The 25,347-nt window shown below is 38.8% G+C and overlaps 2 protein-coding genes across 2 annotated transcripts; both read left to right on the forward strand.

Moving 5' to 3' along the window:
* The first annotated feature begins 915 nt into the window (after positions 1 to 915).
* On the forward strand, positions 916 to 1,503 carry LOC110600555 (secreted RxLR effector protein 161-like). The gene has a single exon (XM_021737421.1). The coding sequence runs from the start codon at positions 916 to 918 to the stop codon at positions 1,501 to 1,503; it is 588 nt and encodes a 195-aa protein (XP_021593113.1).
* A 20,354-nt stretch (positions 1,504 to 21,857) lies between these two features.
* On the forward strand, positions 21,858 to 22,829 carry LOC110630649. Its single transcript, XM_021778161.2, has one exon. It carries the CDS (start codon positions 21,909 to 21,911, stop codon positions 22,692 to 22,694), a length of 786 nt encoding a protein of 261 aa, XP_021633853.1. The 5' UTR covers positions 21,858 to 21,908; the 3' UTR covers positions 22,695 to 22,829.
* Positions 22,830 to 25,347: the final 2,518 nt, after the last annotated feature.

Genomic DNA, 25,347 nt, shown 5'->3' on the forward strand with positions numbered 1-25,347 from the left:
GAGTGTGCTGCGAACGCCAATGAGCCACGATCCAATGTATGCAGCACAAGCCGCTGAAACAACAACACCTTCCTCGGCAATGTTGTCTTCCTTAAGTGAATTCGATTCCAATTTAGAAGATGCCCGACGATACTGCTCATTGCAAAAAATTTGTGATGAAACAAAGGAGGTAGAAGATGAGGTTGGGCTCTATTTCTTGTCACTGGAAGAACCTACAACATATGAGGAAGCAGCTTGCAATGAAAATTGAAGATAAGCTATGATAGAGGAAGTGTCAGCCATTAAGAAGAATGAGACCTGAGAGCTCACAAAATTGCTGAAGGGACACAACGCCATAGGTCTGAAGTGGATTTTCAAAATTAAGAAAAATCCATTTAGAGACATTGTCAGGCACAAGGCTCGGTTGGTCGTAAAAGGCTACGTACAGAAGCAAGGCATAGACTTCAATGAATTTTTTGCCTCAGTCATGAGATTGGAAATGGTAAAAATATTTTTGGCACTTGCAACGCATAAGGGGTGGCAGGTACATCACATGGATGTCAAGTCGGCATTCTTAAACGATAAAGTATTAAAGCTGAACAAGGCTTTGTATGGTTTGCGTCAAGCTCCCTAACCGTGGAATGTAAAGCTTGATAAGAGCTTACACGAGTTTGGATTTGTGAGATATCCAATTGAATAAGCTGTGTATACAAGCTCTATAGAGAGTGCAATCACTCTGGTGGGAGTCTATGTGGATGATCTCATCATCACAGGTGAAGAATAGATGATATTGTATACTTCAAGCAATAAATAAAGAGTCCATTTGAAATGAGTGATCTCGGGTTGCCGAGCTATTATCTGGGGATCAAAGTGTCATAAGAACGATAAGGTATTACTCTTTGTCAAGCTGGATATGCGGTGAAGATCCTTGAGAAGATGGGTTTAGCCGATTGCAAACCTTGCCAGGTTCTAATGGAAGCTAGACTGAAACTGAGCAAAATTAATAACAGTCCACCTATAGATGCAACTCTGTATAGGAGTATAATAGGCAGCTTGAGATATTTGGTAAACACAAGACCTGACTTGGCATATTCAGTTGGTTTTGTTAGCAACTACATGAAAGCACCAATTACAGCACACATGGCTGCAGTTAAACAGATTCTGAGATATGTGAAGGATACAATCAATTATGGATGCTACTATACACATAAAAAAGATTCAGGTTTGAAGCTGATAGGATATAGTGACAGTGATTTTGCATGTGATATTAATGATAGAAAGAGCATTACAGGAGTGAGCTATTTCCTTAGGGATAATCCAATTACATGGGTGTCACAAAAGCAAAAAGTGGTAGCTTTATCGTCTTGTGAAGCTGAATATATGGCTAGGACTGCTGGTGTGTGTCAAGGAGTATGGCTAGCAAGACTATTGAGTGAGATGCAATGGAAGAAGCAAGACAGCGTGGTGTTAAAAATTGACAACAAGTTTGCCATTGCAATCACCAACAAACCCAATTCATCATGAGAGAAATAAGTACATTGACGCAAAACTTCATTTTATACGTGACTGTGTGCAATGATGAGATATAGAGGTGAAATATGTGAAGACACAGGAACAGTTGGCGAAGATGGAAGAATTATGACTCAAGATCGGAATCAATAACGTCAAGCAACCACAACAAGATTAGGAGGGTGAATGTAGTGTTTAATCTTATAGCCAGTTGTTGGTTTGTTTACTGTTGTTTATTTTTTCATACTGCATTAGTTGGTTATTTTTTGTATAGCACGTAGTTTAGTATGTTATGTGTTGGTTAGTTATTGGTTAGTTATGGATTTGTTGGAGCAAATCTTTAGGAACTTGGAGTATTAAATAACATTTTATTATGTATTTATTCTTCAAGTTTGTTGAATAAAATTGAGCTGAGAGAAAAACAATGTTGCTATTAAAGCATCAGAAAAATTAATCAGAGTGTCATGCTCATCGTTTTCTTCACCTAATTTGTTGTGTTTGATTTTACTGAGTTTTATATGGGCTGTAGATCTGACAAATGTCTCGGTTTCTGGTAGCCATGGGGTTCAACTTACACTCTTTAGAGCTTCCACTACCACATGCTTTGATAACCTCCCACACCCAATACAGACGACAATCACCAATGCACCGTCAGATCTCATTAGATATCCTCACCATGCAATACATCGATATGGATGAAGCGTATAAATTTTTTTGTAGCATAATAGATAACAAAAATAGAATTTAGTCTATAGTTTTGATAACATATAAAGTGTAGACTCCATTTTGATTAAGACACGTATCCGCAGTCTAACTGGCCTTTAACTGGATAGATCCAACAATAAAATGAATTGAGAAAGCCAGACACGACAATGAGCTACCTGACACGCCTGCAAAAGACATTCCTATCCAATCCAATGGGACGTGTTACAAAGACAGTCAGAATGACTAGGGGTATATATATACTTCGACAAACTCAAATTGGGAATGAATTTGCTCATGGACCATACATAAAACGCCACTTTGCATTCCTAAAAATCCCTAACCTCTCAAAACTCAACACAGACTTGATTCCTCATATTCATCACCCTCATTTATTTCTCTTTGGGCTAATCTCAATTTCTTGATTTCTTTCATAAAAAATTCAATTTTAGGTATTTTGATATGATTTTTTGCAGATATCTTTAGAAAAATGTATTCTAATTTTACAAAAATTTAAAATTTTTTTTATGAAGTCTAGATATTTTTTTTATTTTTTAAGTGATTCAACATCGAAAAAAATTCTCAAGCATGGTGGACCCGGTGGGGCCCGTTCCAGGGCCATTGGTGATAGTTCAAGAAAATGATCCAGTGGTTTATCCCAATGTTGGACGTGTCCAGATGTCAAAATCCTGTTATTCTGAATCTCAAAACTATCAAGTTTAATTTTTTTTATTAGTTTGATAATTTATTATTCAAAATATTAAATTATATGTTGGTTTGAGGTAGAGGTAAAGCTCCTCTTATAAAGTCTTGAATAATATTTTTTTTAATGATTATTTTATGCTATCATGTTTAACAAAATATATATATTTTTGGTTTTCAAAATAGTTCAACGCTTGCAATTTAAACATTAATGACATTTTTATTATAATTAGTGAGTGCAAACCTTTTCAAGCAAGTGGGAAACACACACGTATATTCAAAAATACATTTTTTTAATGTTTGCTCCTTGAATTGAAAACCCTAATCAATAAAGTGATGAATAACAAAATTTTTCTTCATATTTGATGAACATTTTTAATGTGACCCCTGAAATAATAATTAATTTTAATTAAGGACTCAAACTATGAGATAATGAAATACTATTTGATTATGTATGAGCAGATCTTTGATAGTATCATTAGAAAAAACCAGAAATATGATCAAACTTCCCCATGCAAACAAAAAGTGTAATAATTTATTTTATAATTTTATTATTTGAACATATTTCTATTTAGAATAAAATTAATTGTATATAATATGAATATGTTAATTTTATTTTAATAAATTAAATATTTGTTTAGCATTGTTAGTTAGAATAACAAAACTGCTTTTCTTGTTTTTAGAGAAAGCATTTTTGAAAAAAACAATTATTATTTTAATGTTTATGTAATTAAAATTTTAAATAATTTTCTATCTTCTATAGTTAATATATAAACTTTAAAAAAATTGTTAATTTATATAATCTTTATTTTATAATTTTCAATGAACCGTTTGTTTTTTTTTTCTAATTTAAGTATTCCTTAAAAATATTTAAATTACTATTTTCATTAATAAACAGAACAAATGAAGCAGTACGTGTAATTTTCAATTCTAAATATTTTTTTATTTATTTAGAAATATTTATTATAAATAAGAGACTAAATAAGCTCAATTTTAATTTTTTACCACAAAAATCCACTTCGTTATATTAAGAGTTAAATAAGTCTAAGTATATTAAAATATTAATTTTTTAATAATAAAATAATATTTATATAATTTTTAAATATTAAAATATTATTTCTATAATTTATAATAAAATATATTATTTTAGAAAAATTTTAATTCTGAAATAATATTTAACATTTAAAAATTATTGATTATTGTTTTATTGTTAAAAAATTAATATTTTAATATATTAGAACTCATTTGACTCTTCATATAAAAGTTGTGGATTTATTTAATTAAAATATTAATTAAATTAAATTAATTTGACCTTGAATAAAAAAAATACAAAGTCAAATTTAAACTCATTTCCTATTAGCTTTGATGATAAGAAAGGAAAAAATTACGTCAACTTATAGAAATTTTCGATTTGTAATTAATTTTTATGTCTTTTTCAAATAAATTAATAAATAAAATTAAACCATATTAATCATGATAGTTTGGGACATTTTCTAGGGTTCTACTCATTTTTATTAGAAATACGTTTTTATTGTTTAGTGTATATGAAGCAAAGGATTAGAAGTGTGTGGTCATTCCTCCTATCATTATACTAAATATAATGTTTCCACAATTATAATACCTGAATTATTACATTGCTTGTGGAGTAAAACACAAAACAATATATATATATATATTCTAATAAATATTCATTAAGAAATATTAGGAAATATAATGAAAAAAAGATTATTTTTCATTATATAAAAATCTTGTAACAATTATGTTATAATAAAATTTTAATATTTTTTAATGTGGTTGAAAATAGAGATAAATTGCTATTAGTCAATTTGTAAAAGAGAAGATGTGAGATTATTGGAGTCTATGAGCAGTCACTCTAATGCTCAAGTCAGTCAACTGATAGAATGGACTAATACAATGAACTGCTTAGAACTCAGAATGAGTGTGTAAGAATGTGTACCTTAATTTTTGTGTATATTAGCTTTTATACTGTAAGAAGGTGGAGTTCATTATCAAATTTCCTAAAAATTCGACTAGTACCAGCTAGTGGATAAAAAATCTCGCGATTATAGGTGTAACGACCCCAAAACGGACTGTCACCGGCGCTAGGATTCAGGTCGGCTTAAGGCCGCCAGAACCCGTATGTAATACCCGGCTAGACTCCGGTATCGGAATTCCTACCATCCGGTGGAATCTCGGATGTCGGAAGTCTCTAGTAGGGTAGAAACATGTTTTCGTAAAATGTTTTAAGGTATTTCATGGTTTTAAGTATGAAAATTAAATGAGTTTTTGCATGAAAAGTCTTTGGAGGAAAACCCAGGTTCGGCCGCCGAAAGTCAAGTTCGGCCGCCGAACATGCATGCGTTTTGGAGGCACGTTAGGCCCCCGAAAGCATGAGTGAGGGAAGTCCAGGTTCGGCCGCCGAAAGTCAAGTTCGGCCGCCGAACGTCAAGTTCGGCCGCCGAACATGGCATGCATGCGGAGGCACTTTTGGCCCTCGAACGTGGCCTGGCCAGCCACCTATAAAAGGGTCCCTTAGGTCCGCACGGGCGAGCTTTTTCTCCCCCGTTGTCGGCCAAGGTGAGTCTCCGCCACCCCTCCCTCGATCTTGAGTGTTTTCCTTAGATCTTCCATGATTTTCACGGGTTTTAACTTCTGTTTTGAAGATCTGTGAGTAAAGAGCAAGTTTTGGGTACTTGGAGGTTCAAAGAGCTCAATCTCTCCATCTCCAAGCTAGGATCGCCTTTCCTCTCGTTTCTTCAAAAGGTAAGCTCGGATCCACCCTTGTTATGTGTTTTTAAATAAGCATTAAGTTGTTTTATGGGTAGAGATGCATGTTTAGGCTTGTTGATGAGTTTATGGGTTTTGATGTTTTGATGAACAATGTATGTTGATTTTTGTGTGTTTGAAGTGTTGTAGTTGGGGTATATGCTAGTTTGAGACCCCTAGGTGTAATGTATGATATGTATGCATGTTTTAGAACAAGTTTATGCATGATTGGTGAGTTTGGAGGCAAAAATGCATAAGGGAGCCAAGTTTCTGCCCTATGGCAGAAACCAGGTTCGGCAGCCGAAGGAGCTTTCGGCCGCCGAACATGGCTGGGGAGGCAGGCCTTTCGGCTGCCGAAGTTGCCCCCGAAAAGAGACTTTCATCTCTGTCTGGGACTTTCGGCCGCCGAAGGTGCCGCCGAACATGCATGAGTTTCGCCTCTGTCTGGGAGTTTCGGCCGCCGAAGGTGCCGCCGAACCTGCCTGACTTTCGGCTCTGGAGGGACTTTCGGCCGCCGAACCTGCCGCCGAAAGTGCCCTGTTCAGCCATTTCTTGCATGTTTTTATGAGATGATTTCTTGATGTTTTAGGGGGTTTTTGGGGAGTATATTAGAGTTATGTTTATGTATGTTTGGTCCCTCATTGGAGTCCACCTGTGTAGGCTCGGACCCGATGAACCGAGGACCCCAGCAGTGAGCCAGCTGCTACAGAGTTTGTCAGAGCTAGCCAGAGGTGAGTGGAATAAACCTTAAGTTTTAAAATGAATGAAATATAAATTTTGAGCATGATCCATGCATCATGAATGCCATGAGATATAGTAGGTTGTTTGCATTAGTATTCACGAATATGTTGCATTGCATTTATGATGTTGATGTGGATTGGTCATTGGATGATCCTTAGTCCTCATATGATATGATGATGTTATGGCATGATATGGTATGGAAGTCCAGGTTGTACCCATTCTACGTCCCTGGCACGATGTAAGAGGAAGTCCAGGTTGTACCCATTCTACGTCCCTGGCACAGTTGGACTGTATGATATGTTATGTTAAGAGAAAGACCGGTTGTACCCATTCTACGTCCCGGCACAGTTGGACTATGTAGAGGACTATAGGTGACAATACCATCCGAGATGTGATTTGTTGTGATGTGCTGCATTTCATGAAAGCATGAAATTTTAATATATGATTTCACTATTCTGCTCACTGGGCTTTGTAGCTCACCCCTCTCCCCTAACCCCAGATGTGCAGGTACAGGGTAGACCATGAGGTTAGCCAGAGTTTTGAAGCATGTCTTATGTTGTAATAGTTAGAAAGTGGACATGATAAATTGTAAAATGATGTATAACTGAATAGTTATGTTATGTGTAATGATATTGAGGCTATAGATGTGCTTGACCCTATGGGTATTGTAATCCCTTGTTGATGCATGATCTTAGATATTTGATGATACAGATGTTAGCCAACTCATCTCATGTTGTATCGCCCGTTGGGGCATAGATGAGATCCCACAGAGGGATCATGATTACGTTTATGACTATGTACATGTATGTTCAGGTTGAGTTGGATGAATGAAAGAAAAGTTTAAATTTTTATGCATGTTGTTGATCATGTATGGGATTGAACAGGTTTACAGGTTATATGTCAGGCTTGCTACGGGTCTCGGCGGCCTTAAGCCGATCTGGATCCTAGCGCCGGTAGCGGTCCGATTTTCGGGTCGTTACAGAATGGTATCAAAGCCCTAGGTTCATAGGATCGGACCTAGAGTGTCGGGCTCATAGATGTTCTAGAAGGTCAAGCACAATAGGAAGATCATGTCCACTAGGATAGGATGTGGAGTCCTGTCTTGTATGATGATGTGAAATGCCATGATTATATACATGTGCATTGATGCTATGATATGAATGTGATGTGTATGTGATGAGGGTTCATGTGTGCCCACATGAACCATATGATGCTAATGCTTGCTTGATGTGTACTGTTTTTCAGAAAACAGGATGAGAGGAACTCGTCGATCTGCACGATTGACTGGAGTGCCACCTGAGGATGAGGGCACGAGCGCCCGTCCTCCTACATTGCCTAGGGCAATGTCTTGTAGAGCCAACAGAGAAAGGGTGTCAAGGGACCCTAGAAGGTCTTTTGATGTTAGCAGAAGGGGGACAGATAGAGGAGGAAGTTCTTCAGGAGTGAGGGAGGTTATGGAAGAGGATCAGAGGAGGGATGGGAACCTGGATGTGAGCATGGAGGAAGAAGGGACAGGGGAGTCTCAGGGAGGCGTTCAGGCCTCGGGGTATGGTTTTCCACCCCATTATCCACCCTTCCCACAGGGTTCAGGGTATCCGATGGGAGGTACATCGGATTACTCCAGCTTTAACCCCTACCCTACCTACATGCCTTATCCACCTTTCTATCCGCCCTACACCCAGTACCCAGCTTATCCACCCTCACCTTTCTATCCTAACCCGGCAAACCCCACCTCGGGGAATGCTGCACCCCCACCTCCACCACCTACAGAACCAGCAGCCCCAGTTACTCAACCTCCTAGACCTAGCTCAGTCGATGGGAGCAAAGTGAAAATGACAGATTACCTCAAGCTGGATGCTCCCAAATACAAGTCAGGGGATGACCCCTTTGAGTATCTGAGAGTGGTGAAGACCATAACTGATGAGCTAGGGGCAAGTGACAGCAAGGCCATTCAGATGGCAGGGTTCACTTTAAAGTGCAAGAAGGCACGAGAGTGGTTCAAGTGTTATGTGGACCCGAGACTAGACGGTATGACATGGGAAGAATTTGCGAATGAGTTCGCTGGATGGGCTTTTCCAGACAGTTCCAGAGAACTGAAGATGATTGAGTTTGAGCAACTGAGGCAGTCAGAGCACATGGGTGTAGAGGAGTTCACGGATAAGTTCTTGGAGCTATTGCCTTTTTCAGGGCAAGCTCTAGATACAGATACGAAGAAAGCCAAGAGGTATGTTATGAAGCTGCATTCCAGGTACTCCTCACTGATTCAGTCAGCTGAGAGAGAAAGTTTCCACACTGTGGTGGATATGGCTCGAAGAATGGAGGCAAGTGCTATAGTTGAGGGGTCAGTGAAGCAGTCAGTGACCCAGTCTTCAGGGGTTAAGACCCCAGGCAGAGGAGGACCAGGTTTCTCTTCTCAGAGCTCAGGTAAGAAGAGGTGGGATAACACCACCAGGAAGCCGAAGAAGAATAAGTTTTGGAACAAGTTGAAATCCGGTCTGGGATTTGGCGGTGGCTCGAGCTCAGGCTCAGATGGTACAGAATGTCAAAGATGTGGAAGACCGCACAAGGGAGTGTGTCGAGCCGGGACCAATACATGTTTCAGATGTGGACAGGAGGGACACATGGCTCGGGATTGTCCTAGAGCGCCTTTCATGGGCCAGCCCCAGCAGACAGCTTCTGGTAGTGTGGCACAGCCAGCAGTTCCAGCCACAACTCAGGGCAGTGGCGGAGGTAGAGGGAGAGGGGCAGCCTCTTCTTCTGGTTCCCGAGGTGAAGGTCCATCAGCTCCAGCCAGGGTCTTCACCATGACGCAGCAGGAGGCTAACACATCCAACACCGTGGTGTCAGGTAATCTCGTCATTGGGTGTTCTGATGTGTATGCGTTAATGGACCCGGGTGCATCTCATTCATTTATTGCTCCGAGAGCCGTTGAGAGGTTGGGTCTGATAGTCTCTGGGTTAGAGTGTCCCCTATGGGTCAGTGGACCCAAGTGTGACCCGTCAGTGGCAGTGTCAGTCTGCCAGTTCAGTCCAGTTTTTGTTGAGGGAAGATGCCTCTTCGCCGACCTTGTGGTTCTAGATTTGACTGACTTTGACGTCATTCTAGGGATGGATTGGCTATCTACCCATGGTGCTACCTTGGACTGCAGGGACAAGGTAGTCAGGTTCAGAGATCAGAACGGGTCAGAGGTCGTCTTCAGAGGAGACAAGAGGGGCACACCTAGAGGTCTGATATCAGCTCTTCAGGCTCGTAGGTTGCTTAGGAAGGGATGTCAGGGGTACTTAGCTCATGTGAGAGAGCTAGACAGTCAGGTCAGGGAGCCGGCCTCGGTGCCAGTTGTCAGAGAGTTTCAGGATGTCTTTCCAGATGAGCTTCCAGGTTTACCACCTGCTAGGGAGATAGAGTTCGAGATAGAGTTGGTGCCTGGAACAAGACCGATCTCTATCCCTCCCTACAGGATGGCCCCAGCAGAGTTAAAGGAGTTGAAAGAGCAGTTGCAAGAGCTGGTAGAAAAGGGTTTCATCCGACAGAGTACCTCACCTTGGGGTGCTCCGGTCTTGTTTGTAAGAAAGAAGGATGGATCCCTTCGACTTTGTATCGACTACAGGCAGTTGAACAAAGTCACTACCAAAAATAGGTACCCTCTGCCCAGGATCGATGATCTATTCGACCAGCTAGCAGGAGCGGGTTGTTTCTCCAAAATAGATCTGAGATCGGGGTACCATCAGCTAAGGATAAGAGATGAAGATGTGCCAAAGACAGCTTTCAGGACCAGATATGGGCATTTTGAGTTCCTTGTAATGCCGTTTGGGTTAACCAACGCCCCTGCAGCATTCATGGATCTCATGAACAGAGTGTTTAGCCAGTACCTGGATCACTTCGTTATTGTCTTCATAGATGATATCTTGGTGTATTCCAGGAATGCAGAGGAGCATGCCCATCATCTGCGGTTGGTCTTGCAGACCTTGAGGGAACATGGCTTGTATGCCAAGTTCTCTAAATGTGAGTTCTGGCTGAGGAGCATTTCGTTCTTGGGGCATGTAGTGTCAGAGAATGGGATAGAGGTAGACCCCAAGAAGACAGAAATTGTGGCTAACTGGCCTAGACCCACTTCAGTGACGGAGATCAGAAGTTTCTTGGGTTTGGCGGGTTACTACAGGAGGTTCGTTCAGGACTTCTCAAAGATTGCAGCCCCTCTGACCAGACTAACCAGGAAGAATCAGAAATTTCTATGGACCGACCAGTGCGAAGAGAGTTTTGAAGAGCTTAAGAAGAGGTTGACTTCAGCACCAGTTTTAGCTCTGCCATCTAGTGATGAGGACTTTACGGTCTTTTGTGATGCGTCCCGTGTGGGACTGGGTTGTGTACTAATGCAGAAGGAGAGGGTGATCGCTTATGCTTCTAGGCAGCTGAAGAAGCACGAGTTGAATTACCCCACACATGACCTGGAGATGGCAGCAGTAATCTTTGCACTCAAGATGTGGAGGCACTACCTCTATGGGGTAAAATGTGAGATCTTTACAGATCATAAGAGCCTGCAGTACATCTTGAGTCAAAGAGATTTGAACTTGAGACAGAGGAGATGGGTGGAGCTGCTGAGTGACTATGATTGCAAGATTCAGTATCATCCGGGTAAGGCGAATGTCGTGGCAGACGCCCTAAGCCGGAAGTCACTAGGCAGTTTATCCCATATATCGGCAGAGAGGAGGCCAGTGGTGAAGGAGTTCTACAAGCTTATTGAGGAAGGTCTACAGATGGAGTTGTCTGGTACAGGTGCCTTGGTGGCCCAGATGAGAGTAGCACCCGTGTTTCTGGAGCAGGTGGCGCAGAAACAGCATGAGGACCCGGAGTTAGTGAAGATTGCCAGGACTGTTCAGTCAGGCAATGGTAGTGAGTTCAGATTCGACAGCAAGGGGATCCTCCGCTATGGGAGCAGACTATGTGTACCAGATGACATAGGGCTGAAAGGAGACATTATGAGGGAGGCTCATAATGCAAGATACAGCATTCACCCCGGAGCCACCAAGATGTATCAAGATTTGAAGAAGGTTTATTGGTGGCCAGCTATGAAGAAAGAAGTGGCACAGTTCGTGTCAGCCTGCGAAGTGTGTCAAAGGGTGAAGCTGGAACATCAGAAGCCGGCTGGAATGCTTAACCCGCTACCTATTCCAGAGTGGAAATGGGAAAATATAGCTATGGACTTCGTAGTGGGGTTACCGGCGGCGTCCAATAGAGTGGACTCCATATGGGTGATTGTGGACAGACTCACCAAATCTGCTCACTTCATTCCTGTCAGGAGTGGCTACTCTGTAGACAAGTTGGCGCAGGTATATGTGGATGAGATCGTCAGGCTGCATGGGGTTCCTGTTTCGATAGTGTCAGATAGAGGGCCCCAGTTCACCTCCAGGTTTTGGCGGAGTCTGCAGAATGCCATGGGTACTAGGTTGGATTTCAGTACTGCCTTCCACCCCCAGACTGACGGACAGTCAGAGAGGACCATCCAGACCATAGAGGATATGCTTAGAATGTGTGTGCTGGACTTTGGCGGTTCTTGGAGGCAGCATCTACCTTTGGTGGAGTTTGCCTACAATAACAGCCATCATGCTAGCATCAGGATGGCTCCATATGAAGCTTTATACGGAAGGAAGTGCAGATCACCTGTTTGCTGGGAGGAAGTTGGAGAAAAGGCCTTGGCAGGGCCTGAGCTAGTAGAGATCACCAGCAGGGTCGTACCCATAATCAGAGAGAGAATCAAGACTGCTGCAAGCAGACAGAAGAGCTATGCAGACGTCCGTAGGAGACAGTTAGAGTTTCAGGAGGGGGATCTGGTATTGCTCAAGGTGTCTCCAATGAAGGGAGTGGTTCGTTTCGGGAAGAAAGGTAAACTAGCCCCACGATACATCGGACCCTTTGAGATCTTGCAAAAGATTGGGAATGTGTCGTACAAGCTGGATTTACCTGCTTCAATGCAAAGAATCCATCCGGTTTTCCATGTTTCAATGTTGAGGAAGTTTGTGTCAGATCCGAGCAAGGTTCTTAGTGAGCCTGATGTGGAGGTCCAAGAGGATCTCACCTATGTTGAACAGCCAGTACGGATCCTAGACACCCAGATCAGAAAGTTAAGGAACAAGGAAATCCCGATGGTGAAAGTCCTATGGAACCACCACAATTTGGAGGAATGCACTTGGGAGACACGGGAGTCTATGCTCCAGCAGTACCCTCATCTCTTTTAAGGTTAGATCTCTATGTGTTTATGTGCTATGTATGTATGTTATGTTTTATGCCATGCTATGTGTGCTAGTTGAGGTACATTCGGGGACGAATGTTCTTAAGGGGGGAGAATGTAATACCTGGCTAGACTCCGGTATCGGAATTCCTACCGTCCGGTGGAATCTCGAATGTCGGAAGCCTCTAGTAGGGTAGAAACATGTTTTCGTAAAATGTTTTAAGGTATTTCATGGTTTTAAGTATGAAAAATAAATGAGTTTTTGCATGAAAAGTCTTTGGAGGAAAACCCAGGTTCGGCCGCCGAAAGTCAAGTTCGGCCGCCGAACATGCATGCGTTTTGGAGGCACGTTAGGCCCCCGAAAGCATGAGTGAGGGAAGTCCAGGTTCGGCCGCCGAAAGTCAAGTTCGGCCGCTGAACATGGCATGCATGCGGAGGCACTTTCGGCCCCCGAACGTGGCCTGGCCAGCCACCTATAAAAGGGTCCCTTAGGTCCGCACGGGCGAGCTTTTTCTCCCCCGTTGTCGGCCAAGGTGAGTCTCCACCACCCCTCCCTCGATCTTGAGTGTTTTCCTTAGATCTTCCATGATTTTCACGGGTTTTAACTTCTGTTTTGAAGATCTGTGAGTAAAGAGCAAGTTTTGGGTACTTGGAGGTTCAAAGAGCTCAATCTCTCCATCTCCAAGCTAGGATCGCCTTTCCTCTCGTTTCTTCAAGAGGTAAGCTCGGATCCACCCTTGTTATGTGTTTTTAAATAAGCATTAAGTTGTTTTATGGGTAGAGATGCATGTTTAGGCTTGTTGATGAGTTTATGGATTTTGATGTTTTGATGAACAATGTATGTTGATTTTTGTGTGTTTGAAGTGTTGTAGTTGGGGTATATGCTAGTTTGAGACCCCTAGGTGTAATGTATGATATGTATGCATGTTTTAGAACAAGTTTATGCATGATTGGTGAGTTTGGAGGCAAAAATGCATAAGGGAGCCAAGTTTCTGCCCTTTGGCAGAAACCAGGTTCGGCAGTTGAAGGAGCTTTCGGCCGCCGAACATGGCTGGGGAGGTAGGCCTTTCGGCTGCCGAAGTTGCCCCGAAAAGAGACTTTCGTCTCTGTCTGGGACTTTCGGCCGCCGAAGGTGCCGCCGAACATGCATGAGTTTCGCCTCTGTCTGGGAGTTTCGGCCGCCGAAGGTGCCGCCGAACCTGCCTGACTTTCGGCTCTGGAGGGACTTTCGGCCGCCGAACCTGCCGCCGAAAGTGCCCTGTTCAGCCATTTCTTGCATGTTTTTATGAGATGATTTCTTGATGTTTTAGGGGGTTTTTGGGGAGTATATTAGAGTTATGTTTATGTATGTTTGGTCCCTCATTGGAGTCCACCTGTGTAGGTTCGGATCCGAGGAACCGAGGACCCCAGCAGTGAGCCAGCTGCTACAGAGTTTGTCAGAGCTAGCCAGAGGTGAGTGGAATAAACCTTAAGTTTTAAAATGAATGAAATATAAATTTTGAGCATGATCCATGCATCATGAATGCCATGAGATATAGTAGGTTGTTTGCATTAGTATTCACGAATATGTTGCATTGCATTTATGATGTTGATGTGGATTGGTCATTGGATGATCCTTAGTCCTCATATGATATGATGATGTTATGGCATGATATGGTATGGAAGTCCAGGTTGTACCCATTCTACGTCCCTGGCACGATGTAAGAGGAAGTCCAGGTTGTACCCATTCTACGTCCCTGGCACAGTTGGACTGTATGATATGTTATGTTAAGAGAAAGACCGGTTGTACCCATTCTACGTCCCGGCACAGTTGGACTATGTAGAGGACTATAGGTGACAATACCATCCGAGATGTGATTTGTTGTGATGTGCTGCATTTCATGAAAGTATGAAATTTTAATATATGATTTCACTATTCTGCTCACTGGGCTTTGTAGCTCACCCCTCTCCCCTAACCCCAGATGTGCAGGTACAGGGTAGACCAGGAGGTTAGCCAGAGTTTTGAAGCATGTCTTATGTTGTAATAGTTAGAAAGTGGACATGATAAATTGTAAAATGATGTATAACTGAATAGTTATGTTATGTGTAATGATATTGAGGTTATAGATGTGCTTGACCCTATGAGTATTGTAATCCCTTGTTGATGCATGATCTTAGATATTTGATGATACAGATGTTAGCCAACTCATCTCATGTTGTATCGCCCGTTGGGGCATAGATGAGATCCCACAGAGGGATCATGATTACGTTTATGACTATGTACATGTATGTTCAGGTTGAGTTGGATGAATGAAAGAAAAGTTTAAATTTTTATGCATGTTGTTGATCATCTATGGGATTGAATAGGTTTACAGGTTATATGTCAGGCTTGCTACGGGTCTCGGCGGCCTTAAGCCGATCTGGATCCTAGCGCCGGTAGCGGTCCGATTTTTGGGTCGTTACACCGTAGCAAGCCTGCTATACTCTCTGTATACCTGTAAATCTCATACATGATCATACATTTTCTGTGAAAATAAAAACTCTTTTTCTATACCAAGGCTTAACCTGTGCATGCACTATCTCTGTACTCTGTACTCTGTACTCTGTACCCCTGACTAGAGCTTGCTCTAGATGGGTTAATTCATACCTGTGAAGCCTGGTTTTTCACATACTCTGTAAAACATATATACATATATAGATCATGGACATAACAAAAGATTTACAACACAACATAACTAAGTCAAGCACAATTCTAACTTTATACACAACTATGACATCTCTTTAATATTACATGTCCACTCTAAGCTATTACAAATCTCTTTACTCTTTCTGTACTCTGCTGATCTCCTCTGTACACTGTACACTGACCTGCAAGACTGGGGTTAAGGGAGTGGGATGAGCTCTATAGCCCAGTGAGTAGAATAGTAAAACATATTATTAAAATATGATCTTATGTAATGCATCATATCACAGACAATCCACATCAAGGGTAAACCTGTCACCACATAGTCCCGGTAACTCTGCCGTGCCAGGGCGTAGAATCGAGCACCTGGTCTTCCTGTCATATATGTATATGTGTATATAACACCTCTGTACTTACCATTGCCAGGGCGTAGTCAAAGGCTCCTGGACTTTACTATACCTGCCAGGGCGTAGTCAAAGGCTCCTGGACTTCTCTATACCTGCCAGGGCATAGTCAAAGGCCCCTGGACTTCTCTCAGAGACTATTGGATCATTCAGCATTCACCCACATCAACAAATAACTATGCAATGCAACATATTCGTGAATTTTAATGCAATCAACCTACTGTATACTCATGATGCATGAATTATGCTAAAAGCATTTTATTTCTCAATTAAAAGCATTAAGTTTAGTTCCACTCACCTCTGGCTATCTGGACTGACTCTGCAGGCTCAGAAAACTCTGGAGCAGTACTCACTGCTGCTCTCTCTGGTTCCTCTGGTCTGTGTAAGCACAGATAAACTCAAATGAGGGACCAAACTAACTCAAGAACAACTTTATTAAACTCCCCAAGAATCCTTTTAAACTCACTCTAACATCCATGCAAAGCATGCAAAGAAAAGCTGGACAGGACACTTTCGGCAGCAGGTTCGGCGGCCGAAAGTCCTCTCCAGAGACGAAACTCATGCACCTTCGGCGGCCGAAGCTCTACTTTCGGCAGCCGAACCCTTTCGGGGGCAAGTTTCGGAGGCTGAAAGGCACTCCAGAGACGAAAGTCTCTAACCTTCGGCGGCACCTTCGGCGGCCGAACTCCCCTCCAGAGCCGAAAGTCCAAAAGCTCGGGGGCATGTTTGGGCAGCCGAAGCCACCTCCTTATGGGTTCGGCGGCCGAATGTACCTTCGGCGGCCGAACCTGAGTTCATCCGCAAGGCAGAAACTTGCTCTGCCTCTCACCAAAAGCACAAAACTCTCTCAAACTTAAACACCTCAATTCCTCAACTTGCATACACCCAAGTATATGCTCAAAGGGGTCAAAAACTACCTACACACCCCAACAACACAATCACATAATACAGAAACAAGCTTTTCTCACAAAAATATCAAAAAACTCTCCTTTAACCCTATTCATGCAACTCTCACCCAAAACCTCAAAAATCTTTCAAAAATCATGAAAACAAGCTCAAGATCTTCACTTACCTCTTGAAACCAAGAAGATGAACGATCCTAACGTGGAGTTTTGGAGCAACTCTCCTTCAAACTCTCCAAACTTCAAAATTCAAGTTTCTACCTCAAAACCTTCAAATAAACATAAAAATCAATCAAATCTTTGCATGATTTAAGGAAAACATGAAGAAAACTCAAAAAAGGACAGGGTCTCACCTCAGCAAGTCAAAGAAACGGTGATCTTATCGTTTCAACCGACTGAGGGCCTTTTATAGGTGGCTGGCCAGACCACCTTCGGCGGCTACACGTGAAACCGAAAGCCATGCATGTTCGGAGGCCGAACCTCAACTTCGGCGGCCGAACCTGGCTTTTCTGCCTTGGTTCATTTCACTCAAAAACTCATTTCCTTATGCTTTAAAACTATGCAACATACCAAAACATTTTAGAAAAATATAAATATAATCCTTCTAGAGACTTCCGGCATCCGAAACTCCATCGGAAAGTAGAATTCCGATGCCGGACTCTAGCCGGGTATTACAATAGGTATAATGAAAATTTGCTGGATTGTATCTGCTAACGATAAATTTTTATGAAGTCTCATCCTATTGAAGAAAGTGCGAGTTTTGGTGAAGAATAGAGTGCTATAGTATTCGAGTCTTTCTTTCTATAGGTGGGACCGCATATCAACATATCAGACCCTTATCACCTGGTTCTGTCTTATAGTGGCAGCTCACGGCTTACTTTGGGCTATTATTATGTCACATCAAAGGTTCTTATTAGGATTCTTTAGATTTGAAGATTATAGTTGTCTTCACGATCTTGGGCATGTGGCATGAATGGATTAGCTCTTCATGCTCGTGGCTTCGCCTGTTTCTGGTCATAAATGATGATTATCTTGTTTCTCGAGTCACATTTAAAACTTTCCACCGAAATCATAATATAAAAATCTTTCTTCTCCTTTGATTTCTACTTTTGCTCACAACTGATCTCAATACTTTAAAAAAGATTTGACCACTTAGCTTCTCATTCCCACATTTCTTTACTCAAGGTATTTTCTGACCGTGCTTTCTTTCATAAAATTGAAAAGAAACTCTTCTTCTTCTTTCATAAAAATGAATAGGAACGCTCCTGCTCCCATCGTCCTATTAAGGGCAATCCACGATAACGAAAGCGTCTTAGTAAATGACATTCCTTTTGTGCTGACCGAGAAGGATGTAGACTGCCTTTACGATCACTATCAAATCTCTCGAGAGATCTTCTGGGTATATTTTCCATCTCCAAACGTTCGTGTGGACGATCAGATCCCTACAAAGGATACCATTATGGTCTATGAAGAACAGCTGAAAGCGGGTTTTCAATTTTCGATGCACCCATTTTTTACTGAAGTTTTACTATTTCACAAGCTATCCGTTACCCAATTGCACCCCAACAGTTGGAGGATTTTGGTGGCGTTTTGGTTTGTCTAATTTAAGAATAATATTGAGCCGAGTGTGGCACTCTTCTCTCAACTGCACCAGCTGGATACACGAAAGAATAAAGAGTTCTGATTCTTTAGTGGGAAGAAATGCCAGACATTCTTCGATCGGATACCCTCATCTTTAAAGTGCTGGAAGAATAAATTTTTCATTCTCCGCCATAGAGTATCTGAGGGTTTTTGGTCATCTCCATACAAGTTGAAATATATATGTGGAGTTGAGGAAGGATGGGATCCAGCTGCCAGAGAATGAGGAAAAGACTTTGGACTTCCTCCAGTAGATGGCCTCGACCCAGAGGATAGATATCAAAATGGCAGTGAGGAGCACCACTTTATCCTGGTAGAGTCATTTCCAAGTGGATCAAGCTCAGGCTCCTCACCTGTCCAGTTTTTAAAACCTTCGGGAAAGCATTTCCCATGCTAATGAGCAAAGTATTTATCTTTCTAACTTTTCCTATTTTTAGAGCTGCCTCACTGTAACAGCCCGGACGTGAACCCCGGCACTGTCACCGTTCATGGCCCAGGGCTATCCCTCGCCTGGCCTGTGCCACCTCGGGCTTTCCACTGGCGTCGTGAACAACTTTTAACATCCATTCACCCTCACGGGTTCCTGGCAGGATTTGTCCCCTTGGGTTCTCGCATCGCATCCTTCCCCAAGTGGATTTGGCCCAAATTTCCCTTTGGAAATTAGGTCGCCTCCCCCACTACTCGAACCCTTGACCTTCCACTTTAAGGGAATAGTCTGGTGAGAGTGAGTACCAATTGTTTCAATATATTTTTTTAAATTTGAGAGAGTAACTAATAAATTTTCTCTTAATACACACTAAATAATAATTTTTCTCAAAATAATAATTTTAAATATTTATATTGTTTATTATTCTTATAATTAATGAATTTTATATTTTAGATACATATTCAATCGTAGCATATTAATAAACTCATAAATAAATTATTATTCCATATAAAAAATAAATGATCATCTCAAAAAGAAAAATAGTTTATAATTTACGTTGGAGGAAGTGTAAAAAAATATTATTTTTATGAGAGAAATAAAGTAAAATTATCTAAGGGAAAAAATGACTTGCTAAAAAATATATTTTTTAAAAAATAATTTTACTTAGAAAATTAGTCAATCTTAGTTAAAGAAAAGATAAAAGTTATTTTTAAAAATACAAATTATTTTTTTTTCAATAAATCGAGACTTAAATTGAATTTAGTATTATTAATAATATATAATTCTTGAACTTGTTATAAAATATTGACATGGGTTTGTTGGTAATAATAGCATAGTATACTTAAAAAGAGGATAAAGTGATAAAGAAATTAATATGCCTTCATGCTCTCTAAACTTCAACTACAAGAGAGAGTTTATAGTGAAAAAGAACCCTTCATTTCTCTTTAATGCTTCAATTGTTGTTATTATTTTAGCATATATAATTTATTTCTTGTATCATAACTTTAATTTCAAGTCATTTCTTTTACTTTATTATTATACATAAAATAAAAAACACTTTAATTAAAAAAAACACAAAAAATAATCAAGTTAAATTGACACATCATGATTTATAGTTTGATAGAGAATTATGAACCCTAAGGAAACGCATAATAATCTTTTCTTTCTTTTTTTTTTAATAAATAAATATATAGATAAACCTATGGGATACCATTTTGACTTGCATAGCTTACGCAAATTATCTTATTTTACTAGAAATTTATTATCATTATTATTATTATTATTATTAAGTCAATTTGGAAAATTATGGTCCTAATTTTATTTTATTAAACAAAAATTACTTAGCACATTATCCCTTTATTTAACATAAATAATTTTGTGAGAAAAACATTTTCATATATGATGAAAATGCTTTAAATTAAAAAAATTAATTTTTTATTTTAAATAAAAAATTATAAAAAAATTAATTAAATTAAATTTTTATAAAATTTTGGGAAAATTACTTTGTAGTCCCTGAGGTTTAACGTAATTAACACTTATGTCCCTCTATTTTGGCGACCCAACACTTAAGTCCCTCACTTTCTTTTCTGTCCAAATTCGTAGTCCTTCCGTCCAAAATACTCCTCCTCCTCTTCTTCTTCTTCTTCTTCTTCTTCTTCTTCTTACCCAGCAACTTTTTCTTCTTTTTCTTCTTCTTCTTCTTCTTACCCAGCAACTTTTTCTTCTTTTTCTTCTTCTTCTTACCCAGCAACTTTTTCTTCTTTTTCTTCTTCTTCTCTTCTTCTTCTTCTTCTTCTTTCTTCTTTCTTCTTCTTCTTCTTCTTCTTTCTTCTTCTTCTTCTTCTTCTTCTTCTTCCTACCCAACAACTTTTTCTTCTTCTTCTTCTTCTTCTTTCTTCTTTCTTCTTCTTCTTCTTCTTCTTCTTCTTCTTCTGGAATTTCACATTGAAAGAAGGGTATTTTTGGAAAAAATCATCACATCTCACTTTTGACTCTTTGACCAAACGGTTTAAATGGACGGAAGGACTACGAATTTGGACGGAAGAGAAAGTGAGGGACTTAAGTGTTGGGTCGCCAAAATAGAGGGACAGAAGTGTTAATTACGTTAAACCTCAGGGACTAAAAAGTAATTTTCCCTAAAATTTTTAATTTCAAACTGAGGTTTTAAAAATCGATAAAATCGATAATGATGATCGATGTACCTCTAGTGTTCGGGTTGAAATCGAGTCATGTAGAAAAGAGGCAGACCCAAAACTCATTGGAATTCATTAAGCAGACCGATCCATCACACGTCATTCTACCCGTGGCTAAAGCAGACCGGACTGACCGAAGGTCTAAACCCGCCAAAAGAGAGCCTAACTTGTCGAATTTGATAGGGAGTAGGAGAGCAGGTCTATCTACACCATGACCCTATCAGCATACGTGTCGGAAGAGAATTAAATGACCACATGACGAAGATGGATAGGCAGGTACGCCTATACGTATGAATCTGCATGACAGAGATAGGTAAAATTTAAGCAGAATGACGGTTATACGTCATTAAAAAAAAAAATAAAAGAGGAATACGTGACCCTAGATATTAAATTTATACACACTTTTTGAAATCCTATTTTTTCTGAATCTCAAAACATCATATAATAATTTAATTTAAAAAATTTTAGTTTTTAAAAAAGGAAATTTTAATATATATATACATATATATAATTTTTTTATATTTCTCCCATTCTTTCTCCATATAAATACAAGTAATTATACAATATAAATATAACAATTGTATATATAGACAATTTTACATGTTATAATAAAATAATAAAAATTTGATAAATAAATATATATACTTTTTTTTGAAATTCAAATAAATATAAGTAATTATACAATATAAATATAACAATTGTATATATAGACAATTTTACATGTTATAATAAAATAATAAAAATTTGATAAATAAATATATATACTTTTTTTTGAAATTCAAATAAATATATATACTTTAAAAAGTAGATAAATGAATTTTTAAATATAATAACTAATTAGTATTTTTTAAAAAAAAATTAATTACTTTTTACATATATATTTTTATCTTATTAACTTATTACAGCACTATAAATATCCTACATCGTGGGACCCTTCTATTTTATAATTTTCCATATAAATACACATATTTCCCTTAGACCTTCCACTTAATTTTGAAAACAAATATAAACTGATCCTCTTGATCTTTGCTCCCTCTCTTTTTTTGTCTATTTCATGAATGGGAGAATACACAGATCTCCACCACCACCATCAAGAAGAAGAAGAAGAAGAGACAGAAGTAGAAGTAGAAGAAGAAGCACTTTCTCTTTGTGACCTTCCACTTGAAGATGACACTAAGAAGATGATGTCCACCAACTGTCGAAGATCAAACTCAGAGCCACATGAATTCTTTGAGTTCTTTAGTGACCTTACTTCCAGTATGTGCTCAGCTGAAGACATCATCTTTTGCGGCAAGCTCGTACCCTTAAATAAAGAAGTCTCCTCTCCAATCCAAACCCTTATACCTCACTCCGAACAAGACAAACGGAGAAGTTCTTTTTGCCGCCGATCTGAGTCTGTTCCTGGATTACGTAGCTCTGTGTCTCGTTCAAATAGTATCAGTACAACTAAACTCATGATGAGAAGTAGTCGCTCTCTAAATTATCGTAAACTTGAGAGGTTTTCCACCGCTAGAACTTCGCCAGAATTCGATAAAACAATTGACCGGAGCTCCTCCGTGAGAAGTATTGGAAAAGTTGAGGGAATGGTTAAAAAGACGGCCAAGCCAAGGTGGTACGTGCTCATATTTGGGGTGGTGAAGCCCCCTACAGAGATGGAGCTAAGAGATATAAAAAGCCGACAAGTTCGCCGGAATTCTTCGACTATGATGTTCCCACCTCCATTTTCCAATAGCGTGAAAAAGCCTTCGATTGGCAAGGGCTCTTGTAAGCTTCTGAAAATATTGAGTTGCAGGGATTACACTAGTGTGGCTGTAACGACGTCGTTTTACATACCTCCCCCATGAGAAGTTGGTAGTTGTCACGTTCTATGGATAGTCTTGTCCCTGGAGGAGTTTGACAGTGGCACGAGGTCGCAGGGGTAAAAAAGACACGCCACGATTTGATGTACAAGGGAGGATGATAGGATACACCGGTGGAACATGGCTTGACGAAAATTTGAAGGTTTTAAAAAAAAAAAAAATTTTTTGTTTATTTTATTTTTGTATATGTGTGGCTGGGTGGCTATAACAATGAATGAGGATCCCGAGGATCCTCTTATTGACATAAATTCCATGTTTATTTCCTTATTATTAACGTTATCTTTTTTAGAATTATGATTATTTTTTGTAATAAAAAATATAGTATGTATTATAATTCATTTAGTGTTTTGTCTCTTTATTTTTAGGAGTTAGTGGAGCAAATGTCACTCCGGCCATATTTGTGATAAATAAACCTTACCATACAATTGTTTTATACTTAAACTTTGTTTTTTTTATTCTTTAAAAATGTATTCTTGGAATATTAATATTCTTCATAAATGGATGATCCTTTTAATATTATCATCTAGATAATTAGAATTTTATTTGAATTTGTTTATGATACGTTCGTCTAATTTAATATTTTAATAAAAATAATAAATATTATATTGGATATCATTTTGTTATTAAAAATAATTCTACTTTGTTTATGAATATGATTTTTCGATGATCGAAATTATGGTAGAAATTACATATCTCTTCAAAAGTTAAAAGTTTTCTTTTGAGAGTTTTAAGAGGAGTGTTGTCCACTAAAGATAACTTGAAAAAGAAAAATATTGATGTGAATGGTAATTGTTGTAATTGTAATGGGATTGAGACTATATTTCATGTATTTCTTAAGTGCTTCTTTGCTAGGGATTGTTGGGATATTCTAAGATTGGATTTACTTTCTATGTCCAATTTCACTACCTTTTTTAGTATTTTGCTCATTTTCTAAATTTTATGGATTCTGCATTTATGGAAAAAATTTCTATTGTAATATGGAGCATGTGGAACAAAATGAATGAAAACGTGTGAATAAGTCATCTCTTCTGCAGTGCACTTAGGGTTAAATATGTTGATAGAATGGTATCATGCTCAAGTTAAGACTACTCCTATTATTGTATCTAGATAATAGTTTTGGGTGAAGCCTGTTATTGGTAAGGAAAAAGGGTAATATGGATGTCGGGATCCATGAGCGAAAAGGTATAGTTCTATTTGTAGTTTTAATCATACAGTAAAGTTTTATTGTGGATTGACTGGTTTTTAGAAGGGATCATTTCCCTTCAACTGGCTGAGCTTTTAGCACTAAAAGAGATATTGAGATGGTTAAAAGAGAGATCAAACAGTAATGTGGATATCAAAATAGATGTTAAGAATATTGTAGATTCTATTGAATCTTTTAAAGATGATTGGTCTGAATTTGATCAAATTATCAATGATTGTAACATTATTCTTTCACAAGATCGTGGATTCCGATATAAACTAATGTGGCTCTTGATCTTATGTCGGTGGCTATATATCATATTTGTCTTGAGGTTTTATCTGTCTATTTAGATTTTTCTTATCCTTCTCTTCCGTTTGACAATACTTATGATTTTCTAAGTTAGTTTTATGTTTTCATATATTGAATTTTAAAAAGAAAAAAATATTGTTGGAGGAAAAGAGGTGTGACAAAATTTAACATAAATTTGATTTTTATTTTTATACCACTGTAAATGATATTTCACGTATGTATTTTATTTTGGATGAAGAAAAATAGTATTAAATTGGAGAATTGGAGTATATTAATAAATTTATAAATAATTTATTATTTTAAAAAGAAAATAATTAATAATTGAGATCGAATGAAAACAAAACTATCTTTATGAGATAAAAAGAATAAAAAACATCTTACATAATTTATAAAAAGACCTTAAATTAAATTTTGTTTTTTATAAAAGATAATAAATTGAAGAACTCAAATCAGCAAATACAAAGGATAAAAGCTCAGCTAGATATTCTTTCATTCATACACAATGCTCATGAAAAAACTTGGCTAAAGAATCTAATTAATAAATAGGCAGCAGCATTTTCATCCTTACGAACATGGGATCGAGTACAGAAATCCAACGCATCACTAATGCGTAACACTCTCCCATCAGTACTCCTAAAGCTGACGCAATCGTTTCTGTTCCGGATGGAAAAACTTATTTTCACTCGTTTGATTATAAACTCAAAAAAATAAATAATTACATCTTTTCATGAAAATATAAATGAAATTACTAATTTATTCGTAATAGATCGAATTAAATAAAAAATTCCTCACTTAGATAACACCTTAACACATGCAAGTCGTTTTGTTTTGCAATAATTCGATGAAAATGTAAAACTTTGATGAAAATGTAGATAGGTCTTGGCTAAGGGTGTAAATGAATTAAACTATTCGTGAGTTATTCGATACTTGACTCGATAAAAGTTCAATCGGGTTCAACTCGTTTAGAGCTCACTTTTTAGGCTCGTTTAGAATTCACTTTTTAGACTCATTTAATAAACGAGTCGAGTTTGAGATTAACAGTATTCGACTCGTTTAAACTCGCGAGCTCGGCTCGTTTTCAAGTTTGTGAATAAGCTCGCGAGTTGACTCATAAACAGCTCGTGAGCAGGCTCGCGAACAAACTCG

This window comes from Manihot esculenta, chromosome 14, assembly GCF_001659605.2.
Source record: "Manihot esculenta cultivar AM560-2 chromosome 14, M.esculenta_v8, whole genome shotgun sequence".
Lineage (NCBI taxonomy): Eukaryota > Viridiplantae > Streptophyta > Magnoliopsida > Malpighiales > Euphorbiaceae > Manihot > Manihot esculenta.

Coding starts and splice junctions, on each gene's coding strand:
- LOC110600555 (XM_021737421.1), top strand. CDS start 916: ATGGGTTTAGCCGATTGCAAACCTTGCCAGGTTCTAATGGAAGCTAGA.
- LOC110630649 (XM_021778161.2), top strand. CDS start 21,909: ATGGGAGAATACACAGATCTCCACCACCACCATCAAGAAGAAGAAGAA.